We start from the raw sequence: 23,815 nt of genomic DNA on the forward strand, positions 1-23,815 counted from the left end.
TTTCAAGTGTTTGGTCTGCTTGCTCTGTTAACCAGCATCAATTATGGGAGAGGTTACTTGAAAGTTGGGAGAATATGTGATATCACGCGGCGTTTTCAGGAATGCAGAATTGAAGGGAGCAACAGGAGGTCGGTTCATCTGACTTACCGGGGAACTATCACTGAAGAATTTTTTTCTAGGCGAATTCTTATGACTGATGATCTATCTGCTATCTATCCTTGGAATTTTTATGATTTAGTCTGCAATTTTAATTTTATTAGAATTTTTGAGAAAGCTGATGTTACCCCTAGAGGAGAAAATCAGAGGTATTGTACATTAGGTGGGTGAGATGAATTTAACATGACAAAAATAAGGATATATCATTAGCTTCCTTAAACAATGAGTGAAAGAAAATCAAGTTCTTGACATGGATAGAGTTTTCATCAAAGGACTAACTGTATCCCCCAGCAAAACCTTTTGATGTTTATTGCTTTCAAATGCTCTACACTTTAGCTCTGCAATTTGGACCGGCTTGTGATAGCCCTCTTTATACTTTGCTTGTTGCTACCTTTATGGCACCACCAGCAACATTCACAATTAGAAAGAAAAACTCTCTTATCCATGTGAATTATTCTGCACCTTTCTAAAAATTCTTGCAAGATGAGTGCCACTTCTCTCAAGCCTCTTTTTACAAATTAAGCAATTGTATTCTTGTTTTGGCATCATTATTTCTTCTTATATGATATTCTTTTTAAGTATTAGTCAGGGTGCATGTATGTTTCTAGTGTTGTCATACGCTTGTAGATTGAACTTATTTAAAAGTACTTAGTGTTATTTCATTGTCGCTGTGTCATGTTATTAATGTTCATCCATGAGGATATGAGATCAAAAATATATTGTCCATTACCTACGCTTCTATTATCGATATATTGTTCAGCTGTTTAACTAGGAATGGTAGGCTTTCCTTAAAGATTGATAGTTTCCACCTAAAGATGTGGTTATCTGCTGGATGGTAAGTTTGGATGATTTTCTTTACTCTCTTTCTAGTCCTTGTTGAATTAAACATAGTGCTTTCTTTTGGTTGAGAGAAGTGGTGCTCATATTGCAAGAATTTTTAGGAAGGTGCAGAATAATTCCAATGGATAAGAGAGTTTTTCTTTTTGATTGTGAATGTTGCTGATGATGCCATAAAGTATCAACAAGCGAAGTATAAAGAGGACCATCGCGAGTTGGTCCAAATTGCAGAGCTAGAGTGCAGAGCATTTGAAAGCAATAAACATTATTTAGTAAAGCGATTGACTGCTAAACTAAAACTGGTTGGCAATGAGACGCTAATATATTTTCTATTGTTATGTACCTTTTTGTTTAGTCTTTTGGTTGGCTAGGACCCTGCCATTGGTGCTTGTTCATAAAAACCATTGACTGCTAAACTAAAACTGGAATACATTTAGTTGAAGCTATTTGTCTACATTGGTAGTCTAACACCCATCTCATCAGCTAATAAAGAATTGGGCATAGTCTACTTGACTGGTCAAGCTGTAAAAGTTGGAGTAGGAGATGAAAAAAAAAGATAGAGCCTTGTTCGCCTTGGAGTAGGAGATGGAAGAAAAAGATAAAGTCTTGTTCGACTTGGAGTAGAAGACAAACTCCTTTTTCATATCGATTTCCTATGGGAGCTAGAAAATCTAGCCTCCATCGACTATTTAAAGACCCCCCATACCCCCTTTCGCCTCACCGGCGATAGGTTTTGCTGATCGCCATCGTCGATTTCTTCTCCTTCTCCTCTTAACTTGCAACGGTCTTAGCTCACGGTGCTCACTGGAGATTTCAGTTGAGCGCTTGCCGGAGTTTTAAATTCTGAGAAGGATTTTTGAAATTTTTTGAATCTATAGTTTGGTTTCGCTCACAAGGTAAGTAACCTAACACTTCAAAATATGTTTTCTAATGACCTTTGAAAAATTATAATTAGTTTATTAAATTTGATTATGATCTCTATTTTAAATTTGATTAAACAAATTGAGCATGCTATTACTACTATTCTAATTGTTCTAACATATGTATTTTAATATTCTTGTAATTTGAAAATTATGATTGATAATTTATGAAATTTGTTTTGTATATATATTCTCAGCACTGTTATGATTTGACCCCGTCAATGGAGATTATTCGTTGGCCATGTCTCCTTGTAATATGAGAAATTAGTTTCGACATGGAGTCACTAGTAATTAGAATAGTGATATCTGTTATCTGGCATTTTGTGCATCATATATCTGCTATCTGACCCATGCCACTGGGTTACGTGGCCATAGCCTGATGTTGGGTATAGTATTAGTTTTGAAAAATAAATTTTGAAAGAATTATGTGTATTACTCAAGATTTGATTTATTCTCAATTAGTATCATGTTATTCGATTATTTATTTGTTTGGCATGCTTAGACCCCACTTTAATATGTTATGTTGCTTATTAAGCTGATGTAGCTCATTATTCTTTTTTTTCTATTTTTCAGATCCTAAATCATGATTGTTTGGGAATTAGGAGAGTGCGCTAGGTCTTCTGAAGATATTCGTGATTATTTGGATTTCTAACTTAATTTAGTTAGACTGGTTTAGTTTAGTTTGAACATTTTATTCGATTTGAATAATAATAATTAGTTGGAATATTTTGACTTATGTTAGTTTGGATAATTGATTATAAGGGTTATTTGTTTAGATCTTGATTAAATTAATTTTTGAGGATCGAACTATTATTATTATTATTTTGAGATTATTATGATTTCATCAGTAGCTTTGCATGCTTGTATGATTTGCTCTGTAGGTATGCGGCGTCTGTTATGCTCTAGGTTCGGGACATGACAAATAGTCAACTTGCATTTTTGCCAACCGACTGGAACCAATATACTCTTCAAATTTTTGTAAATATAGTATGAAATTATCGTATAATTTGTCAAATTTAATGGTCTCCACTCATATTTCCTCCAATAGAGATTCCTTGATTAATTCCATACTGAGCTACAGAGTTTATCTGAAAGATCTCTCTCTATCATTCTTTTTTGCCCTCTGTCAGTTTTATACATTTTTAAGAGAGTTTCTATCAGGGTATGCTATCTGTGTGCTGGCAATTATGAACAACTGCACTACCTCTGTGTCATAAATCAAGGCATTCTTCTTGTGGAAGCTTTTCAAACTCAACTCTGTTTTATTGCTTAGTTTAAGCATTGTGAACTATATGCAAGGTTGAGCTGCATTTTTTTGCATATCAGGTTTCCTGCTGGAACATGTGTTACAATACTTACTATTGACATCAGACTCAGAAAAAGACTTCGTTATCTAGGTGCATTATGGATCTTGTTATTGAATGTCACTTGGTTTCTCTTGGTTCTGTATAAAGAGTTTTAATGAACTTGTTGGTCTATTGTTTAGTTTAAGCATTGACAACTATATGAAAGGTTGAGCTGAAGTTCTTGTAGAAAAGGTTCGTGCTGGAATATGCATTACAATTGACATCAGATTGTAAAAATAGACTTTGTTATTTAGGCATGCTATGGATCGTTTTATTGAACCTCACTTGGTTTATCTTGGTTTTGTACAATAAGTTTCAACTATGTTGTTAGTTTATTTACTGTCATATGTCTTCAATAAACATGCCATGCATTTTTTTAATGGAGTTCTTCTTTTTTTTTTTGAGGATTTGATTTTATCCACTAAAGCCACAATTTTGCAGGTTCTTAGAGTCTTTATCTTGATGTTGGAATGGATGAGATCTGAGTATGGGATAGATTTAGACTTAATTGTTGCATAGGGAAGAGGGAAAGGAAGAATTTGAGTGTTTTGTTGTTAAATATAGATAGGGAAGTCAGTTTGATTGGTAAATGTAATTCAGAATGAAGAAGTATGGAGGAAAACATTTTCTAGGGGTCTGTTACTTGGATCCTCAACAGATTTTGGATCTTAATTTCATTTGTTAGGCCAAATTACATTTATTGGGGCTAATTTGAGCTATAATTTCCTTTTATGTTGACATGAAATGAAGAAAAAGGAAAAAAATAAAAGGTTTCTTTAATAATTTCACTCTAGAAAAATGCCATCCTATTTACTTTTATAGGAAGGCTTTTAAGGTATGTGTTAAAGCAAGTCACTAATTTTTTTTAAAATTTTCTGACCTAAAATAGTTCAAACTAGAATTTATAAAGAACATTTCTACTCAAATCCTCCTATATAATTTATTGCTATTGACTGAAATTCAAAAATAACTGGCCTTGGCTGTTAGAAACATAGTTAAGAAGTGGGTGGTTACTGATAATAATGCAGTAAGAAACTATGATTGCTGATATAGAAGATATTAGACTTCTCTTCCATGACTTGAAATATGATGATAATTGAATGTAAATTATGTTATAATTGACTGGAACAAGTAATAAAATTGAATATTTCTGAGCTGCCAATGTTTCTTTCTTCCCTAAGCCTAGGTGATAACATCTTTAGTTCCCTGTCCGCTACCAATTTGCTTTGGAAATGTTTATGCATGTAATGTAATGTTTATCTGAAGGCATGATTATCTTATTTAGGTTTTCAACTAACAAAAAGGAAAAGCTTCTAGAAGGCCATGAAAGAAATATATTATGCACTGTAAAATCAATGGTTGTCCTTATTTCTAGAGGAGCTTCTAGCAAAACATAGCTACAAACTGCAACCAGATGTGGAACTGGCTAGGCCTCAAGGCTATCTTTACCTCTTGTTATTTATATTTATTGCTCCACTCCAAATCTTAAACAATATTGAAGAATAACTTTCCTGAGATAGCTGTATTCTTCAGGGCAATCTATTGTTCTATCACATTAGTATGGTCTCCAGCCCACTTGGGCTTGTCTCGGAAGAACTTAATTAACTCCGTACTCCCCCTGCTAAGACTTTCCCGATCATATTTTGCCCTTCCTGGTTTGTGCTGCAATCTTCAAAAATTTCACCCTAGGGATTAAAAATGAACATGCTTTTCACAAAATTTTCAATTCATCTCCCTTAGTTCTATGTTAGAGATGACGTTACTAATTCTACCTTAGACATTTGTTCTTCCCTCCTAACATCAGGCACCTTGTAAGGCGAAGGTCCTGGTGAGCATTGGAACACATGTATAATTGTTTTTATGCCATCACAGACAAAAAAGTTAGAAGAATAAAAAGAAGGAAGAAGAAGGGAAAACAACAGAAACGACTTCATTTTAATTGTCTCATAGCCCCTCAGCGCAGAACTGTGGTTGCATCAGAAATGGTCACCTTTTTTTATCATTTTCCAGTCATATTTCATCATCATAACTGATTGCTTATTATCAAGATTCTGGATTCCATTACTTTGATGGTTCAAGGCCATGGGCATCATTAAACATGACCTTGATCTCCATAATGCATTACCTATCTCAACTAAGATTGTCAAAACTGATCACTCTTTTTGTCCATTTCCATATAAGTATTTTTCAATAGTACAACATCAGTTACCCTGAGGAATTCTTCTGTTATCTTGGTCTTTCTGCAATGCTTCCATCTAATATCTGATTTTCTTTTCTTACAAAAGAAAAAGTTCATTGCATATTTAGAGACTTTTTCTATTCCTTTCATTGTAATTGTTTGCCAAACAAAGGAGGAAACAAGGCAGCTGCGTCTTAATCAACATGCTATAACATTGCCAACTTTCAGTTGTTTTGCCTTGCCCAAGCATGAAAAGGCAATATCAAGGGACAACTCAATGTAGAGTGCTATTCTACATGCATGGTTGCTTGTTTCATCTGAAGAAAGTGACGAATCAGGATGCCTTTATACCTTGCAGTTAGGGCTTGGCAATGAGTTCGATTAATGATTTTTGAATTTGTTCATGTTTTCGTTCATAAATATCAGCTCTCTGAGACTGATTCATTCTGGTATATGATAATTGTCACAGATGTTAGATGATCTGAGCGACATCATATGTCTTTAATCTATCATGCAAAGATGGGGACTCTAGATGTGACTAAAGCGGTAAATGAATAGCAAGGTGGCTCATCCTCACATGCATTTGACTAAATGCTGGGGTTGTCCATGTTTGGCTCGTAGGAGTTCATATTTAGCATGTGGACTCAAGCTTCCCATAATCAGAAAGGAGCAAAGAAGAGGACTAGTATAGTTTGACACAGCGCATACCGAACCGGCCTACGCCGGAGCCTTGGAAACCAGTACAGGTCGGTTTCTTGCCGGAGACGAAGAAGACGAGGAGAAAAAGAGAGAGCGCGGGGAAGAGAGGGAGGGAGCCCACCTTCGGCCGCCATCAGAGAGCCGCGGAGGGGCGTCGGAGGCCGGTGGGGGGCGGCGGAGCCCGGCGGGGGACGGGGGAACCCGCGGGGGCGCTGGGAAGAGAGGGAGGGAGCCCACCTTCGGCCGCCATCGGAGAGCCGCGGAGGGGCGTCGGAGGCCGGTGGGGGGCGGCGGAGCCCGGCGGGGGACGGGGGAACCCGCGGGGGCGCTGCGGAGGCCGCGGCGCCGCAGCGCCCCCGTGGGTTCCCCCGTCCCCCACCGGCCTCCGACGCCCCTCCGCGGCTCTCCGATGGCGGCCGAAGGTGGGCTCCCTCCCTTTCTTCCCCGTGCTCTCTCTGGTTCTCTTCTTCTTCCCCGGTTCTGGCGGGGAAGAGCTTCCCGGTTCATACCGCCCGGAGCACGGTACGAACCGGCCCGTACCGGTCCGGTAGGCAACCGGTACGCCTACCGGATCTGGTACGGCGGACCTTGGTTTGACATTAGCTATTGAAATTATTACATGATTTAGTTAATATAAATATTTGCTGTGAATGTTCATATAAATATTAATGCACGTATATTTGCATCCACAATCCTGCATTTGTCAAACTTGCATTCCCATTTAGATTAGCAGGGTATGTTGCACGTGACGCAGAGTAGAAGTTTTTTTTGAATTTGCTTTGATATATGATATTTTAAGACATACTTAACTTCAAAATGATACCATCTTATGACACTCAGGGCAAGATTAGGTTTCTCAGTTCAGACAGGTCTGATGCTGGACAATGACATTTAGAATATCTGTTATGAGCCTGGAGTCAAAAGGTAGATGATTATCATCAGAAGGGCAGCCGGTGTTGTAGATGACAATTGAGGACACAATTCTTTTGGTGCTATGTTATTTTATTTAGACCGTTACTTGCATTAATTCAGGAACCGCTTTGAGAATCTTGAAGATGGAGTAGTTCAATCCCCGATAGATTGGATTACGTTAATTTGGTTCTATTGCACTTTCGGCCTTAAAGCAGCTGTCGACCTGGTTTATGTTCCACACCTTTTTTCATATGGATAATTATTGGCAGTGAACAATCTGAGTATGTGCATATTGAGTCAGTGTTTTTTTTTTATTTTTTAATGAGTGTTTTCCTCTTATTCAATCTTCTGGAATTCTAATTGATTATTGGACAATCAATTACAGACTACCATAACCATCAACCTTTTTCCAACTATTTAGTGCCAGCTTTAGGACAATTAGTTATGAATATAATTTAAAATCAAGTTGAATCATTAACATGTCAAGGTTGATGACAGTTGATGAACTAATTTTTGTAAATATATTATATTAGTGAAATTGTTTAAAGAACTGTGCTGTCTGCTTCTTAACTGATAGATGAGAGCAGGTTAAGACATGCTGAGATAGATCGCACTGTCATTCCTTGTAGTTGTCCTTGTTTGGAACAATATCTCTGCCTGAAATCTGGCAGAGCTTGTTTTGTGCCAGTCACTGGCCTTTCAGTGTTATCCAACTTTTCAGCATGTTTACAATTCTAGAATGTTCATGCATTTGTTTACATCTCCTGTAAGCCAGCTAAATTTTAAGTTCACATGACCACAATGAAATCATACCTTCCAGGCCAGAAATAAAGTTAAAGAGGAATCTCCAAGCAACGACAATGTAGAAACCTACAGCCAAAACTAAACTTAGAGAAATCTCGAGGCCATGACAATATTTAAGTAGGTTTCTTCATCCTTCACAAGAGTGGCAATTCATTTACACTCTTCTTTCAAGAAGAGTTTGATTGCCAATTTGTTTACACAACACATAGGATATATCACTGTCAAATGAAGTCCATAGAAGGCTAAACTAGGATAATCTTGATCCGGTCACAGTACACCACGTTGTAAGATGATTAAGTCAGATGTCCATTAAGGTTGAACAAGCTGATAAGCATTCTTCCTGAAACTCGGTTGGCTTTTAAGCATTAAGCCTGTCGGGGCCATCGGCGGCTACATCTATAAGTAGTCGAGATTAGAAAGGAGCACTTCAAGGACTGTTAATTCAGTAGTTAGCTGGCTTATCACATAAATCTTAGTACATAACTTGCTAATATAAGGCAAATGGTTGGGACCATACGCTGCTGACCTAATTTTGAATATATCTATAATGCGATCAAATTGAACGAGAGAAAAATCATAATATTCAGTTTTCCTTAAATAAAATATAAAGAAAACAAAACAAAAATCGTTCTTCTCTAGACAAAGTGGATAATAATTATACAGCTCATGCACCTACCTTTGTGTAAGACCCAATAAAATATTGGACTTAATTAACTATTGCTAAATCGTGGACAACATCAGATTGGCTATTGCAGCACTTTCACTAATTGGTCGTTAATATCTTAATGTGCAAAAGAACCAATAAATCATGACTTCTAAAACCTTACGGTTATCTCTCGTGCTCATTAACAGGGGCAGCCTTTTCAGAGCTACGCCATCATGCATGCAAACGATACTCTCACCTCTTAAGGACATGCTAGGGCTCCAAGGGTCCTAAATTTGTCCAAAAGGTGCTAAAAGTGCAAGCATTCTGAGCTGGCTGCACCAGCTGGCTGCAAGGCTTGCCCACTTGCAACACTAGTAAGCCTGTGCTTTTGGACGTGTGTTTCCTCAAAACTTCGTGCTCTCTCTCTCTCTCTCTCACACACACACAAAGAATAAACAAGCATTTTTAGCACTACATTAGTTAGAACCTTCTGCTGACAGCTTGAGAATATTTTTTTTTTTTTGGCTCTTGTTAATACCTCTGTTGAAAGCATCCAGACACGTGTACCCTGTGCTTACAAGAAACGAAAGCCTTCAGCATGTCCTCCAGAACAACAACAAAAAATAAAATAAAATAACAGCTACTCTCATTTTTGGTCATTTAAAGTAGGATTCGAGAACAACTAATTCTTTAATATCATTCGAATAGGTTACAGTGTGAGACTTACCATTACAAAACAGGTTATCCAACCCTGAACTGAATACAAGGCATTGAAAGCAGATTAACAAACACTAATTTGGAGAATTACAAGGTGAGGTGAAAAGAGAGGCTGCAAGGAGAAAAAAGCAAAAGTATGCTGATCAGAAAACATACAGGAAATTTACTCCACCCAGTTGATGTCCAAATCCTTCAGCTTCCTGAGCCATTTCTCTGTGTCTTGAGGAATATAGGGCTTACTTTGTATCTTTTCTTCACCATCCGGTTCACTGCGTGCCTTGAAATCATGTTGCTCTTCTCTGTCGAAGTCCAAATGTCTTCTGGGATGTCTCGGCTTAAGAGATAAAAGGCGACAAACCTCCTGCAGGCCACCCCATTTTTCCAATGCCCGAGCAATATCATAGCGTCCTAGCAACATGCATAGAGCAAAGGTGACAAAGATAGAGGGGGGAAATGAGGAAGAAATGTGATATAGAGCTTAAGCTGTCACGTTAGTTGAAACTTGAAAGCCATCGGCCCTTCTGCAGCCATCTTTCAGTAAATTAAATTTACAACTTGGAAAGCTACACCTTTCATCTGCTACTAGGGATAACTTGGACCCAGCCAGATTATGGAGAATACATTAATCACCTATAGTAACAGACGATGAGTCAAGATTTACTTCTTACAATTATTATGTGTGGTGTCAGGGGTCCTATTGTAATCATCTAGAGCCTGAAAAATGTATCAGGCAAAGCAATGGTATCAGATAAATTGATAGACCAGCACCCATTGCTCCACCACTGGTCAGCCATAATTATACAGGGCATCGAGGTTGGGCAAGAACTGAAAGTAAATTTACTGCCAGGACATGGCTTTCTGTTTGGCCTTTACCATCACAGCCATCTAGCATCTGTTAGACAGCCAGCATGGGTCCATCCAAGCAAGATAAGTGGTATTTAAAGAATATCACAGTTGTCCCTCACCTGCACGCTCAAAAGACTTCCTACTGGGCATGTAAGCAGGATCCATTCCCCAGCTCTTCTGGAACCGTCTTATCTGCATGGAAAACAGGTCATTTACAAAGCCAGCATTAATAGTTTAATCAACAAGAACAGATAGATATATGGCAACGAAGTTCAGGCATTGGGCACAATCAGTTTGTAGTGTCATTTTGTTTTCTAGATGCTAGAGGTTCAAAGAACCAAGAGAACTTTGCAGAAAAGGCCGTCTTTATTTTTTGAATTTGCAGATTTGGACCACTTCTATTTTTCGTTTTTTACACGGAAATGACCAAGTTTCAAATTTTTGGACAATTTTGCCTTGGATTTAAATATGCATTCCAGCCCATGAATGCGCACTGCAAGCTCAACAAATATGTGCATTTGCATAAAAAATACAAGCATTTGAATAAAAGTAATGTATTTATGTGCCTTCAACTCAAAATGTGTATCTGTTCGGATTGGTGCCAAAAGGAAAAAATAAAAGTGGTCTGTATTTGCAAAGGGAATAATAAAGTGGGCCATTTTCACATATCCCCAAGAAATGATACAGCGATGATGTAGATCCTAGTCTCCTAGACAAAGCTGAATAAAGAAGCAGCAAATATAGGACAATAGAGAAGCTGGAGAAGAGAAGATTGCTTATCCAGCTTATCATTACCTCTTCTTGCAAATTCTCTAGGTTATCCCAATAGCCACTTGGCTTGCGATGTTTGTAAGCAAGTGAAAGGTTCATCAAGTCTGCAATCTTTCTGAATCCACCCATGCGAGTTATTGCCTTCTCAATATCCACTCGTCCATGCATGCGAAGTTGCTTCCTCATAGGCATAAACCCATCTTGACCATACCTTGAGATAAATGACATCAACTCAGCTTTGAGAACTTCAATATCTCTTTGTAAACCTGGAACCTTGGGTCTCTGTCTCAAAGGAATTGCTGAGACATCGGTAATAGAAACATGTTCAGCTGGCTTGCTTTCTATGACATGCACATAGTTGGAAACTGGAACCACTAGTTTGTCAGGATACTTTGGGGGTTCATTTCCGGCAGCTTCTCTTTTTTCAACAAAATCACGAATGGCACATAAGTTGGATGGAAGATCTTCATATATAACCTGAAATATAAAGAACTGGTAATTTGTCGGACTTCAAGAAATTAATGCTCACCAATTTGTTTCAACACAAGAAACCTATTAAGCTACAAGAGTATCTATCATCCCTGAGAAATCAGTAACCCACAAAATTTGCCATTCATAAAGGAAGATCAGAATAGAAGAAAACTCTCATAGGAGCTGAGCCAGACACATATAGTAGCAGAGCCAGATTATAACCCAAATGATATGATATCTGGTCATTACCAAAGAGTCACATGACAACTTGACAAATTCAGGCTACCTTCCAACAACAATGCACCAGCGAGCCTCATTTGACAACGAATAGATCAATCAAACAGAAAATGCCTCTTTTGAAGAGCCAATCAAGCTTCTAATTCAGGATTCCTTAGTAGTTTTCATATCGATTTTGAAGAGAAGGCAATAAATGATATTAATTGAAGATTCTTTTATGGATACCAGAGATTGGATTATGTCCAACTAGAAGGAACAGAAAATATGTAATATGCATGTAGAGAAGCTGATCAAAATAGACTTTTAAGCAAAATGGATGTGAATGTTACACAATATCATAAGGAGGTTATACTTGTTTTACAAGCACTGCTGATAAATAATATTGATTAAAAGAAAAGGTCGTGAACATTCAAAAGGGCCCTAAAATATTAAAATTTATCAGGCATAACTTATCAATCTTTTTACGAAAAGAGAAAATTTGCAAGAACAACCACAATATAAATGCCTGAAAGAGCTTCCACATATGGCATTCAATATTTCGCAAACAGTGAGTGAGATCGCTTCTCAAAACTGTTGACTGAAGATATACTAACCTGCATAGAAATTTCTATGCAGACGTCTGTAACAGATATTTATCTTCTCCACAAAATACAGACATGCATTAGGGTACAAACTACACAATGTTTATACCTCTTCCAGAATAGCCTCTGATAGGAAGGTATCTTTGTGCATTTTTGACTCTACAATATACTTCAATAGTGTATGTTGATCTCCAAGCTGTTCTAGAATCCATTTTCCTTGAAATGAATCAAAATCCCCTTCAACTTGCTCAAAGCTAATCTCACATTCAAGTTCTTCATGCAAATCCAAAACAACACGGGCGTGAAGAACCATATATAATAGGCCCTTGCAACCCTCCTGCAAAACAAAAAACAATGAAATTTTCTTTTCTTCCTCTCAAAAACTGTAATAACTAAGTGAGAACATACTGCTGACACACCATAGGAGGTAGCTAGAGATTTCATGAAGATAAAGTACTCATGAATGAAAATTACATCATCCTGACATAATATGAGAAAGAGACAAGGATTCTGCAAAAGGAGGCAATGCATCAAACTGAGACATTATATATTATACCCAGCATCAATGCTTATAAGGCAAGTCATTATGCAATTAATGTGAAAGTCTTACAATGAAAACTATTAACCACATTATTTCACTAAATGATGTATGATGATGTTATGAAGGATGTGTGGAATATGGAGATTAGATAGGAAGGTAACTATGGAGAAAGACATGATGCCCGCAGTTTCAATAAGCACATAACTATGTGGCATGTGGTGCTTACATTAGCAAAGTTGTTGGCAAGTGAACATGTGGACATGCTGTAGAATCTGAAATAAGACGTTCCTAGGAGATGATCATGCCTCCATACTTACAGATAGGAATTTTAAGGACAAAAAAGGAGAGAAACCTTGCCTTGGAAGTAAAACTTATCTATTGGTTAGGCAATAATAGTGGAAAGTTTGTGTTTCATTTTTCCTTTTGGTGGCTACGGAGGGCACAGCCAACAACATCATAGTCTACTGTGTTTCATTTTTCCTTTTGGTGGCTAAGGAGGGCACAGCCAAAAACATCATAGTCTACTGGTCAGTAAGAAGAACAAATTAACAGGAGATCATTATTAAAAACATGGCTTTTAAGGTCAGTACTTCCATTACACCTTTTTTGAATCTTATATGATCTCTTATGGTGTTTCTCTAATCAGCATCATCAGTTATAACGATGATTGGTAATTGATCAATTTTAAGATAAAATTCAAAAGGGGTTTTATATCTGATGGATCCCACTCATTATTTATCAACCAAGATCATGGTTGTGGGATTGGAAACATGGCCAACCAACTAAAGATCTGACTGATGGGTTAATTTTGTAATTGAAAATCAAAGTCAGATAGATAAATTGCAGTTGATATGGTTGCGTCAAAAATCAAAATCAAGACCATCAATTATATATGGATGAATAATTGGATGAATAATTGAAAACCTTGACTGACAATTTGATTTGATTTGATTTGATTATAGAGCAAAACAAAATTTTCAAATTTTCTTTGAAGGATTTGGCAGGAACTTGCGAGGAAAAGTATGTGGCACATTGAGATGACATAGAAAAGTAGTTGTGAAGATACAAATGTGGCACATGAAGATTGGGTTAGAAGTACTTACCTAGTGGATGGATGGCACATTGAGATTACCTTAGAAAGTGATAAGTAGGTGGGCATTTTATCTTTATCCTTAGTTATCTTCTGTAATGCAGTTTAACCTTCAGTGATCTTCAAAATTGTAATTTTTATTTTAGTCACCTTATGAATTGTTTTAAACTATATGCGTGATCCACTCAATTGGTCAAACCATGGCCGGTACGTACCGACGGACCTAGACCGGTACCGGATCCGCGTGGAATCCGGTACCGGATGTTTTTTTAGGAGAACCGACCGGTACGTGGTCCGTACCGTCGGTACTGGCCGGTACCGCTTGGTATCGGCATCGTACCGGTGCGAACCGGCCGGTTCGCACAGGTACATCAATTTTTTTTTTCAAAACAACCACAGCGCCGTGCCGTACCGGGCCGGTACGGGTACCAGTATCGGCCACCGGTACGCCGACCGGTACCGGTGCGGCAAACCTTGGGTCAAACAAACCTACCCATCATTATTCAATCCAACAGTGAATGGGAAGTCCTCTTCATTGAAGTGTTTTTTCATAAAAGTAAAAAGGACTTATCAAATGGTCCAATCGGAAGAATCAACCATTAGATGGTTGATTGGCAAAGCAAGGACTTGCCCATTGTTGATTGCTTGATCACTCAGTCAATTTTGGTGCAAAAATGGGAAACATACACCTTTATATCATCTAGCTTTTCATTAGTTGTATCAGTACAGATTTAGCTGTTGGTTGCATCGCAAGTTAATGAAAACCAAAGCAGATAAAGAAAAAATGTGCCTATAAGGTAGATTATATCCAAGATATTAAAGGGGAAAATCACTTCAAGTTTGGCAACTGTGACGGCTTCAGGGATCAAAGAGAGGAAAATAGATGCATCAAAGTAGAAGGTCAGCAAAATGATTATAACATTCCATAAGATCTTCTACATCATACCTGTAGAATGCGAACCTTATTATTATCTCGAGACAGGATTTTACTGATAGCCAAATTTGGAACAATCCTGTGGAGGAAAAAAAAACCATTAGGAACAAGTTTATACTAAACAGTACAGGAGATTGAATAAACTTAACAAAGGGAATGCATTAGTACTTAGCAATTAGTTAAAATAAATTATCAGATGAATAAAACACAAGTAATAGATACAAGCATTTACAGAAGCATGATATTTCTTTGCTACACATTTGGGACAAAAATCTTGCAACAACTCTACTTTTTAATAATTAAAAAAGGTGACTATCAGAGGATCAGCATTTCCTGATATCATGATATCATGGAAGAAGTTTGCATTAGTTAATGTGTGAAGTAATGCAGTTACGCTAAGTAAACTGACAAATAAAAACAAAAGCATACATTTAATGTTTGCATAATAGAAGTAGAACTCTTCCACAACGAAAAAAAGAAACATAAAGAAGAAATGAGTACTCAGGCAATGCCTCGTAGGTAGTCAACACATTCCATACTTCTCGAATTGGTGCCTTGACCGTGATGCTAGCAATAACACATCGATGAGCCCCTCCATTTTCCTTCATGCAAACCATATCATCAGAGAAGCTAAGAAATGATACATGTTTCCTATGAATAAGAATTCTAGGGGTTACCAATGTAAGATAAATGAGTTACCAATAGGCCATCAAATCTACGAAGATGGACTTCATCTACCATACATCGCCTATCAAGTCTGCAGACTTTTCCATAAACACCCCATTTGCTGTTCAACTCAGTTGATGGTGAACCAAGCGTAGTACTAAAAGCAGAAGAGGCATCTTTTTCCTTCAACTTATTAGAGGAGAGTGCATCAGTCTCACATGCAGCAGCAGACAAGCCAAGGGAAGATGGATTGGAGGACCTACAAGATGTACCCACACTATTCCTGGCAGTAAGCATTTTTTGATTTTCTTCTGAATTTCTTTCAGCTCTACATGCCAAGGCCCGAAGGTTCACAGGAAGATCAGATCTAATAATTCTTTCAAGAAAAATGGCTGGAAAATTAAATCTTGGTATCACATTGACTTCATAAGATAAAATCGCTGTTGAAGATCTGGGAGACAGAAATAAAAGCAAGCAACTTTTGATCAGATAATGCTGTAATGATAACAATTTGCAACATAAATACATCTAAAAGAACATAGACAAGGAACAACAATAGCATCAGTAGGCAGTCTTTAGACCTGAAATACCATGTTTATTACATGCACAGATACACACAAATAGAAAACATTGGCAACATATCTAACAAGACATATGAGCAATCATAACATCAGACAACAGTCATATAATTCTGTATACAACAATTACGGGACCAAAAGACGGCACGCACACATAGTCATGGTAACAGACAATTGACCAACAACAAAAACAGCAGCTGTGGCTACATAAACAAATCCAACCCCATAGGATTAAACATCTTATGCTTTTGGTTGATCCATGTCAGTCACATCAGCTCCCTGCAACTAAACTCAAAATCAACTGGAAAAAAATTCTATAACATCACCCAATCAGCTGCAGCAAACAACTCAGGACTCTATATAGCAAATTATTCAACAAAACAAGGACTCTATGATTATAATATTTTATCACAAGATCTTTACAAAGAGGCCATTTAGAGAATTGATTTTAAAAGAAAAATGAAACAAAAATAGCTTAGTATGGATATATTTTCACCTTCTAGCTAAACTCAGTTGCATAAGAAATTTTCATTCAATGTTCGCATTTATTAAAGGTGGAGTCTAATCAGCTTGTTCAGAGATAAAGAGTTCAACAAAATGTCCAAGTAGGTATAAGAAAGAGAGAATGCATGAATACAGTGCATGTCTGATGCTGAATCAGATCAACTTTTTTTGTTCAAAACCAACCTTGGACCAGCTTTGACAGACCATTTCCCCTCAAACTTCTTAAAGTCCCCATCAACCATGGAGTAATGTAGCTCACGCCCATTAGCCTAGGCACAGGAATTCGTTCACAATCGTTACAGATTTTAGTGAAACAAAATATGGGGTACAAAAACTGGATGAGTTCTCAAATAAATAATGGGTAAACTTCAAACGGATATGTAGCTGATGTTATATGCAAACACGAACTTCAAAACAAAAATGCTACACAGTACACACATATCTATAATCTTTGCACATGCAACTAGTAAAAATGGCAAAACAATAGAAAACAAATCCAGTGCAATGTTAAAGAAGTTTTTTGGAACATAAACACAAATATTTCTGGATAATACAAAAAAAATTTAGATCTGTGGTGAAGTTATCAAGTCTGCTACTAGAAAAGGAAATCAAGATAAAAGAGGATTCAAAATTCATTTTCCACTTTTAAAATTTTTTTAACAAAATATTAGGAACAACTGTGGAATAAGAATCAAACTCTAATAAACTATATAACTCAAAAACCATGCATTTTGCATACTCTATCATTTTGTTTTTGTACCTTGATACACAAGTTGGAAGTCGATACCATTGCTTCTGATAAACATGGATTCTTCACAGTACATAAACAACCAGAACTATAACATTTATTCCATCAATTTGGCATTGGCCCCATGGGCTTCAATCCAAGCCATATTTTACAATGTGCATTCCTAAAAATAAATACGAGAATAAGAGGAGAGTCGCACTGGCGTTACCAGACAGGAAATCTCTCTGATATGCTCAACCAAAACATGGATGTGGATGGGCTCTCTAGTAGTCATATCACACTTGATCTCTAATGGTCATGTTTATGCTTGGGCAGACTTGTTGATGGTCATAATTCGTTTATGCTTGATGTAGTTGGGAATATAATGAAAATGCATCTTCTTCTGCTTATATTGACTGTTCTTAGTTTGTTGATTCTTACACTTGCAATCTTAGACTTGATCATATAGGTAAGGATAAAATAAAGAGAATGATCAGTAAAGGTTTCATACCAAATCTGGAAAATGTTGAATTTGAAACATGTGAATATTGTTTGTCTGGCAAAATATCTAGACTTCCTTTTCCAAAAGAAAATAGAGCAGCTGAATTACTTGATGTTATTCATTATAATATATATGGCCCTTTGAACGTAAAAACACACGGAAATAAACAAATATTTTCTCACATTTATAGATGATTTTTCCAGATATGGTTATGTTTATCTGATCAGTAGAAAATCAGAAGCCCTAGAAGTATTTAAAGAATATAAAAGAGAGGTAGAAAATCAGTTGGGAAGGAAAATTAAAGTACTTAGAACTGATAAAGGAAGTGAGTATAACTCAATTGAATTTGATAATTTTGCAAAAAAAAATGAAATTATTCATCAAACCATTATGCACTCTCCACAATAAAACGGTGTCACCGAAAGGCGTAATAGAACTCTTAGATATGACTAGATCAATGCTTGTTCATGCTTCTTTGCCTAAAATTTTCTGGGGTGAAACATTGAGTACGATAATGTATATATTAAATAAGGTTCCTACTAAAGCTACAGAGTCAACCTCATATGAATTATGGACAGGTAGAAAACCTGATCTAAGTAAGTTAAGAAAATGGGGTTCATTAGTTTAAGCATTAGTACCACAACCTCTTAGAAATAAATTGGATCCTAAGTCCAAAAAATATTGCTTTATAGGTTATCCCGAAGCTTCATAATAGATTTTATAATGAAGAAAAGGATCTAGTAGAAAACAGAGATGCAATTCCTAGAAGAACCTAATGAAAACAACCAATCAATAATTAATGACCCTCTTGAAGTAATTGAAGAAATAAGTCCATTCGAATCAAATAATGAGAATGTCAATGAAAATGGTGAACAAACTTCAAATCAACTTCGCGGCAGACAAAGACCTAGAGGACCTCCATCATATTTAAATAATAATTATGTTTATTTAAGTGAAGAAATAGAAAACTCTATAAATATAGATGAGATTGATGAATCTATTAACTTTAAAAATGCAATAACCCACCTAAATCTAATAAATAGTTGAAGGCTATGAATGAAGAAATTGATACAATTGAAAAGAACCAAGTATGGGAATTATGTGATCTACCAAAAGGTAAAAAAGCTATAGGTTGCAAACGGATATTAAAAAAGAAATTTAGATTTGATAACAGATTTTGCCGGCACCTATTCTCCTGTAGCAAATATACTTCTATTAGAATAATTTTAGCTATTGTTGCTTTTTGTGATTTAGAACTTATACAATTGATGTAAAAATTGTTTTTCTTAATGGTGAATTGAATGAAATATTTATATGGAACAATCTGAGAGTTTTATAATAGAAGGACAAGAAAATAACATGTATCATTTAAAGAAATCTTTATATGGATTGAAACAATCTTCTCATCAATGGTATTTTATTTTTCCCAGTGCAATTTTAAAATTAGGATATGTAGTTAATAAGTTGGATCATTGTGTATACATTATGAAGAGTGGGAACTATTTTACAATTCTTTCTTTGTATTTTGATGATATAGTTCTTGCTGGAAATATCTTAGAAATGATTGAGAAAACTAAATCATGTTTAAACTCTCAATTTGAAATAAATGATATAGGAGATGCATCCTATGTTTTAGGTATCAAAATCATTAGAGATAGAAAATTTAAAAAGCTTTGTCTAAGTCAAGAATGATATCTTGATTATGTCCCTAAAAGATTTAAAATGGATAATTGTAAACCATTATCTACTCCTGCTGAAAAGGGTTTAAAATTGAGTAAAAAAGATTGCCCACCTAAAGGGCAAGCAAATTAAATGTTCCTTATGCACAAGCAGTAGGGAGTTTGATGCATGCTATGCTTTGCACTAGGCCTGATATGGTCATGTTGTAGGTTTGTTAGTACATATCAACATAATCCTGGTATATCTCATTAGAAATCAGTAAAAAGAATTTTTAGATATATCAATAAAACTAAAAGTCTTAAGTTATGCTATCAAGCTAATGAATTAAAAGTAACCAATTACTATGATGCCGATTTTGCCGGTGATCTAGATGAATGTCTGGACATGTATTTGTTTTTGGTGGTGCTGCCATTTCGTGATCTAGCAAGAAACAAGGTTGTGCTGCTAGACATACATAAGAGGCAGAATATATTGTTTATAGTATAGCATCTACTTATGCTGTTTGGATACAACATTTTATAAGTGACGTGAAACTTGGTATTCCTACTGGACCTCCTCATATATATTGCAATAATCAAGCAGCAATTGCATTAATTGATAGTGGGCCAAATATTTCAAAAGGTAAACATATTCTAGCTGAATATCATTATATACGTGATATTATTGAAAATAAAGAAGTTCGTGTTAGTTATTTACCTTCTGGTGATATGGTTGCTGACCCTTTAACAAAAGGTGTTAATACTGAAGTATTTTTTTAAGCACATTGATATGATGGGACTTAGAAATATCTAAGATGAGAATTACTAAAAGAATTTGTACTTGGAGATATATCAGCTAGACATGTAAAACCTCAAGCCTAGTGTGGTTATGAAGGGTAAATCCGTCTAAGCGTGCAAAACTCCAAAATACTTTGTATTCTATATCTATATATATGTGCTTGAAAATAGTGGAAGAATTTTTGGCTTTCGTGTCCAAGTGGGAGATGTTAACCATGGTGTCTATGAAACCCAATTTGATGGAGTACCTCAGTATTTCGTTGAAAAACAACATGTAGGTCAGAAACAGATTTATCCATTGGAGAATTAATTTATCCATTGAGAAAGGGATGGAATGGAGTTGCCGCGCAACTTCCCAGTTATGGAATCTGAACGTTGAACAACTTGCAAAAAGGATGGACTCTGAGATTACGTGTGACATGACCACTAGAGAGCCCATCCACATCCACATTCTGGCTGAGCATATCAGAGAGATTTTCTGTCTCATGACGCCAGTGCGACCCTCCTCTTATTCTCATATTTATTTTTCTTTCAAGAAGGCGGTGGCGGTCTACCGGATGCGGAGGTGGAAGCGGAGAACACGTTAGAAGAGGTGTTACACGATTGCAGAGGTCCTGATGGTTGTTTACAGCAGATTATAGCACCTATTACAATGTTCTCAACCTTAATTTTCATTGTTCTCCAAAAAATTAAATAGAGAAAAGTGCCCATCAATCTACATTTAGTGTAGAACTTTTCAAACAGACCAAAACGACTGTGTCTTAAAGCCCCTACTGTAAAATTCATGAAAAATTATAAGGACCAAGATGTTAATTTGAAGTTTAGTAACACATACCGAATCAGGAATCTCCTGAAGATCCAACACCACTCGAGCCTCAATATGCCAATACAGCGCTCTCTGCAACCCTCTCTGCTCTAACCATATCCTCCCCTTATGCGGGCAAGGGATCCTCTCACTCCACTCCCCAAAACCCAAGAAAAGAATAAATAATATAATTAAATCCAAAAAAAAAGGTCTCGTTTCTGTTTCAAGAAAAAGGAAATGCAAAAGCACCTGGAAACAAGATTGGGGATGAAATCCGCGAGGCGCTCATAATCGGTGAGAACGCTCCATACGGCCTCGATATCGGCATCGACCAAGATCCGAGCTTTAATCCTCCGCTCTCGCCAGGACACCACGTCCACCTCGCAATGCACGGGCCGGTCCTCTTCCTCCCTTCCTCCCTGCGCTTGGCTACGGCGATCTATCCTCGTCTTGGGCGACTGCTCCTTGGGTGGGCTCCGGTCGCCTCCGGCGAGGGAATTGGAGGAGAAAACCCTAGATTTGGGGAGGAAGGTCGGGGGGGACGGGAGAAACCCTGGTCTTTTGGGAGGGAGAGACGAGGAGGGGAGGCGAAAGGAGGCAGGGTTTGGAGAGGGGGAGGCTCCCATCTCATGGGAGGAGCGGAGCCGTGGAGACGAGTAGAGTGCCATCCTGTTGGAACAAAATTTATTTTTTATTTCTCGTTTTTTTTTTTTTCGGCGGCAGATGAGCTAGTGGAGGAGAGTGGCGGGAAGGAGTAGGGTGGCAGCCACTCGTGGCACGTGGATTCATAAACGTGCTTCCACGTAGCGTTTGCTGCGCCAGGAGTGCTCCTCGTGAGGAAAAGCGCATAAACGTGCTTCCACGTGGCGCTTGCTGTGCCAGGGGTTCTTCTCGTGAGGAAACGCACGAGGGCCACCGCTAGAAGCCTAGAACGACGGCTGCCAGGAAAAGGGCTAGGCCGAGACTCCTAGCGTCATTTGATAGTTCGATTGCAGCGCCGATCGACGTGAAAATATGTACAAAATATATTTTTTATATACTATTATATATATGTATATATATTAAACCATCAGATCGTTCCATAAAAATATTGATGCATGACAGTTTACCGGCCATCATGGTTGAGATGCAGAAATCCTCGTTTCTTTAATTATAGGTAGACGCGCGATGCGTATCGAGGCGGTTTGGTTACTGCCAAGACACGGGGCCACGACCTAAGATAGAGAAGCACATCTAAAATTAGCACCGCATACTAGAAGATGCGAAATACCTGGACTAGCAGTGTTCGCGTGTGATACACATGAGAAAAAACACACGTCTATGATCATATAAGAGGAAGTATTGGTAGCTATTCTAGTGACTGCACTCTTAGCCTCAGCTAGGGTATGTCCGACCAAAGATTTTACCCACCCAATAGTAAAATCCTGCAAATAAAGCAAAAACGGCTCCCATAGAAAGTACATAATGGAAAACTTGCTCCTCTTGCTTCAGTTACCTCAAAGTTTTTTCCACCAGATGGGCCTTGCAGAGTTGCAGTGGGACCAAGCCCAAAGAATAAGGCCCTAGCCAACTATTAGCTCATAAGGATGACTGCTTTACAACAAGTGCAGCTACTCTTGATTGACCCCTTTCATTGTTCATCTGATAAAATGATGTTTTTCAAATTCAAATATCCAGCTATTTGTTTAATGAAAATTTTAGATCTTCATATCAGTTCAAAGGAGTAATATATTATTAAGTGATGAGATCATATTACATCATATTTTACCACATGGCCTATCGTTCCTGTCAAATGATGTTTTCCAAATCCAAATATCCACATTTTTCTATTTCACCACACTGCACCGTAACAGGTAGTGTTTGCCCAAAAGAAAATTCAACCAAACGCTAAATTGGGAAAACAACAAGAACAAGTATATGCAATATAATAAAAATTAGCAGATTGTTGGGGTCATTAATATTGGCTCTCAGCACTTTTTATGGGACACTCTTAGTTGTGTCTTGGCCAATGAAAAACAGATGCATTCTAAGGCATTAGCTAATAATGCCATTCAGAATTTTATAGCATCTTAATAGGAGTTTTTTATGACTAAATTTAAAAATCAATGCATCATACAATAATCATGCTTCTAATAGCCAACAACCGAATATCTGGGGTCCCTTTTTATGAACATACCATCAGGCGGCCTCAAAATTTTGGCGAACCCGAGGTAAATGATTTCTACATCAGTAGCTTTCAAAGCAGCCCATGTTTCCATAATGATATGGATCAGTACTTTAGAGATTTAATGCATCCATACCTCTTCAACTTTGTAACATTTTGTTCTCAAATGTCCATGATCCCACATTTTTTTCATATTGATTACTTTTTCATGATTTTTTAAATTTTAGTATATACTTTCCAGGCATTGACAATATATCCATATTGTCTTCAAATTCCAAATTTGAGCCCTTGGCCAAGTTACTCTTGCTTACCTAAATCACGTCTAATAAGTAAGAATTCATTATGCTTGCAAACAAATGGTCCAGGTCTATGGATGATAACCAGCACTGCATCGATTATAATAAAATAATCATGTTAAAACTTCAAAAACTCAGGAAAATGTGAGAAACTACGTTATCAAAAACAACTATATACCTTTTTTTTTTTTTTTTTTTTGATAAAAACGGCATTTCATATAGCTCTAACGTGAGTACATCCAGCCATATCGGAAGCAAAAAAAGAGTACAAAGTAGGAGGTATCCCTCCTACCGATGTCCAAAGGATCTCTCCGGAGTGTCGGGCTACATAGAAGGCCACCCAATCAGCTGCACTGTTTGTCTTCCGAAAAATGTGTAGAGCCTGAAAATCGCTCAACTCCTGAGCCAACCTACGAATATCACGGATAAA

At 37.1% G+C, this 23,815-nt stretch overlaps 1 protein-coding gene across 1 annotated transcript; it reads right to left on the reverse strand.

Moving 5' to 3' along the window:
* Positions 1–9,148: 9,148 nt before the first annotated feature.
* Positions 9,149–21,608, reverse strand: LOC120112892. Its single transcript, XM_039132928.1, has 10 exons — positions 21,175–21,608; positions 20,956–21,076; positions 16,619–16,704; positions 15,387–15,804; positions 15,189–15,289; positions 14,700–14,766; positions 12,232–12,459; positions 10,858–11,310; positions 10,182–10,254; positions 9,149–9,624 (listed from the first exon to the last, which is right to left on the reverse strand). The coding sequence occupies exons 1-10, from the start codon at positions 21,591–21,593 to the stop codon at positions 9,380–9,382; spliced, it is 2,211 nt and encodes a 736-aa protein (XP_038988856.1). The 5' UTR covers positions 21,594–21,608; the 3' UTR covers positions 9,149–9,379.
* Positions 21,609–23,815: the final 2,207 nt, after the last annotated feature.

The sequence above is a fragment of the Phoenix dactylifera genome, chromosome 1, assembly GCF_009389715.1.
Source record: "Phoenix dactylifera cultivar Barhee BC4 chromosome 1, palm_55x_up_171113_PBpolish2nd_filt_p, whole genome shotgun sequence".
Taxonomy (NCBI): domain Eukaryota; kingdom Viridiplantae; phylum Streptophyta; class Magnoliopsida; order Arecales; family Arecaceae; genus Phoenix; species Phoenix dactylifera.

Coding starts and splice junctions, on each gene's coding strand:
- LOC120112892 (XM_039132928.1), bottom strand. CDS start 21,593: ATGGCACTCTACTCGTCTCCACGGCTCCGCTCCTCCCATGAGATGGGA. Junction 16,705..20,955: donor TTCAGGAGATTCCTGATTCG/GTATGTGTTACT, acceptor TCCTGTGCCTAG/GCTAATGGGCGTGAGCTACA. Junction 15,290..15,386: donor GTAGATTTGATGGCCTATTG/GTAACTCATTTA, acceptor GTTTGCATGAAG/GAAAATGGAGGGGCTCATCG.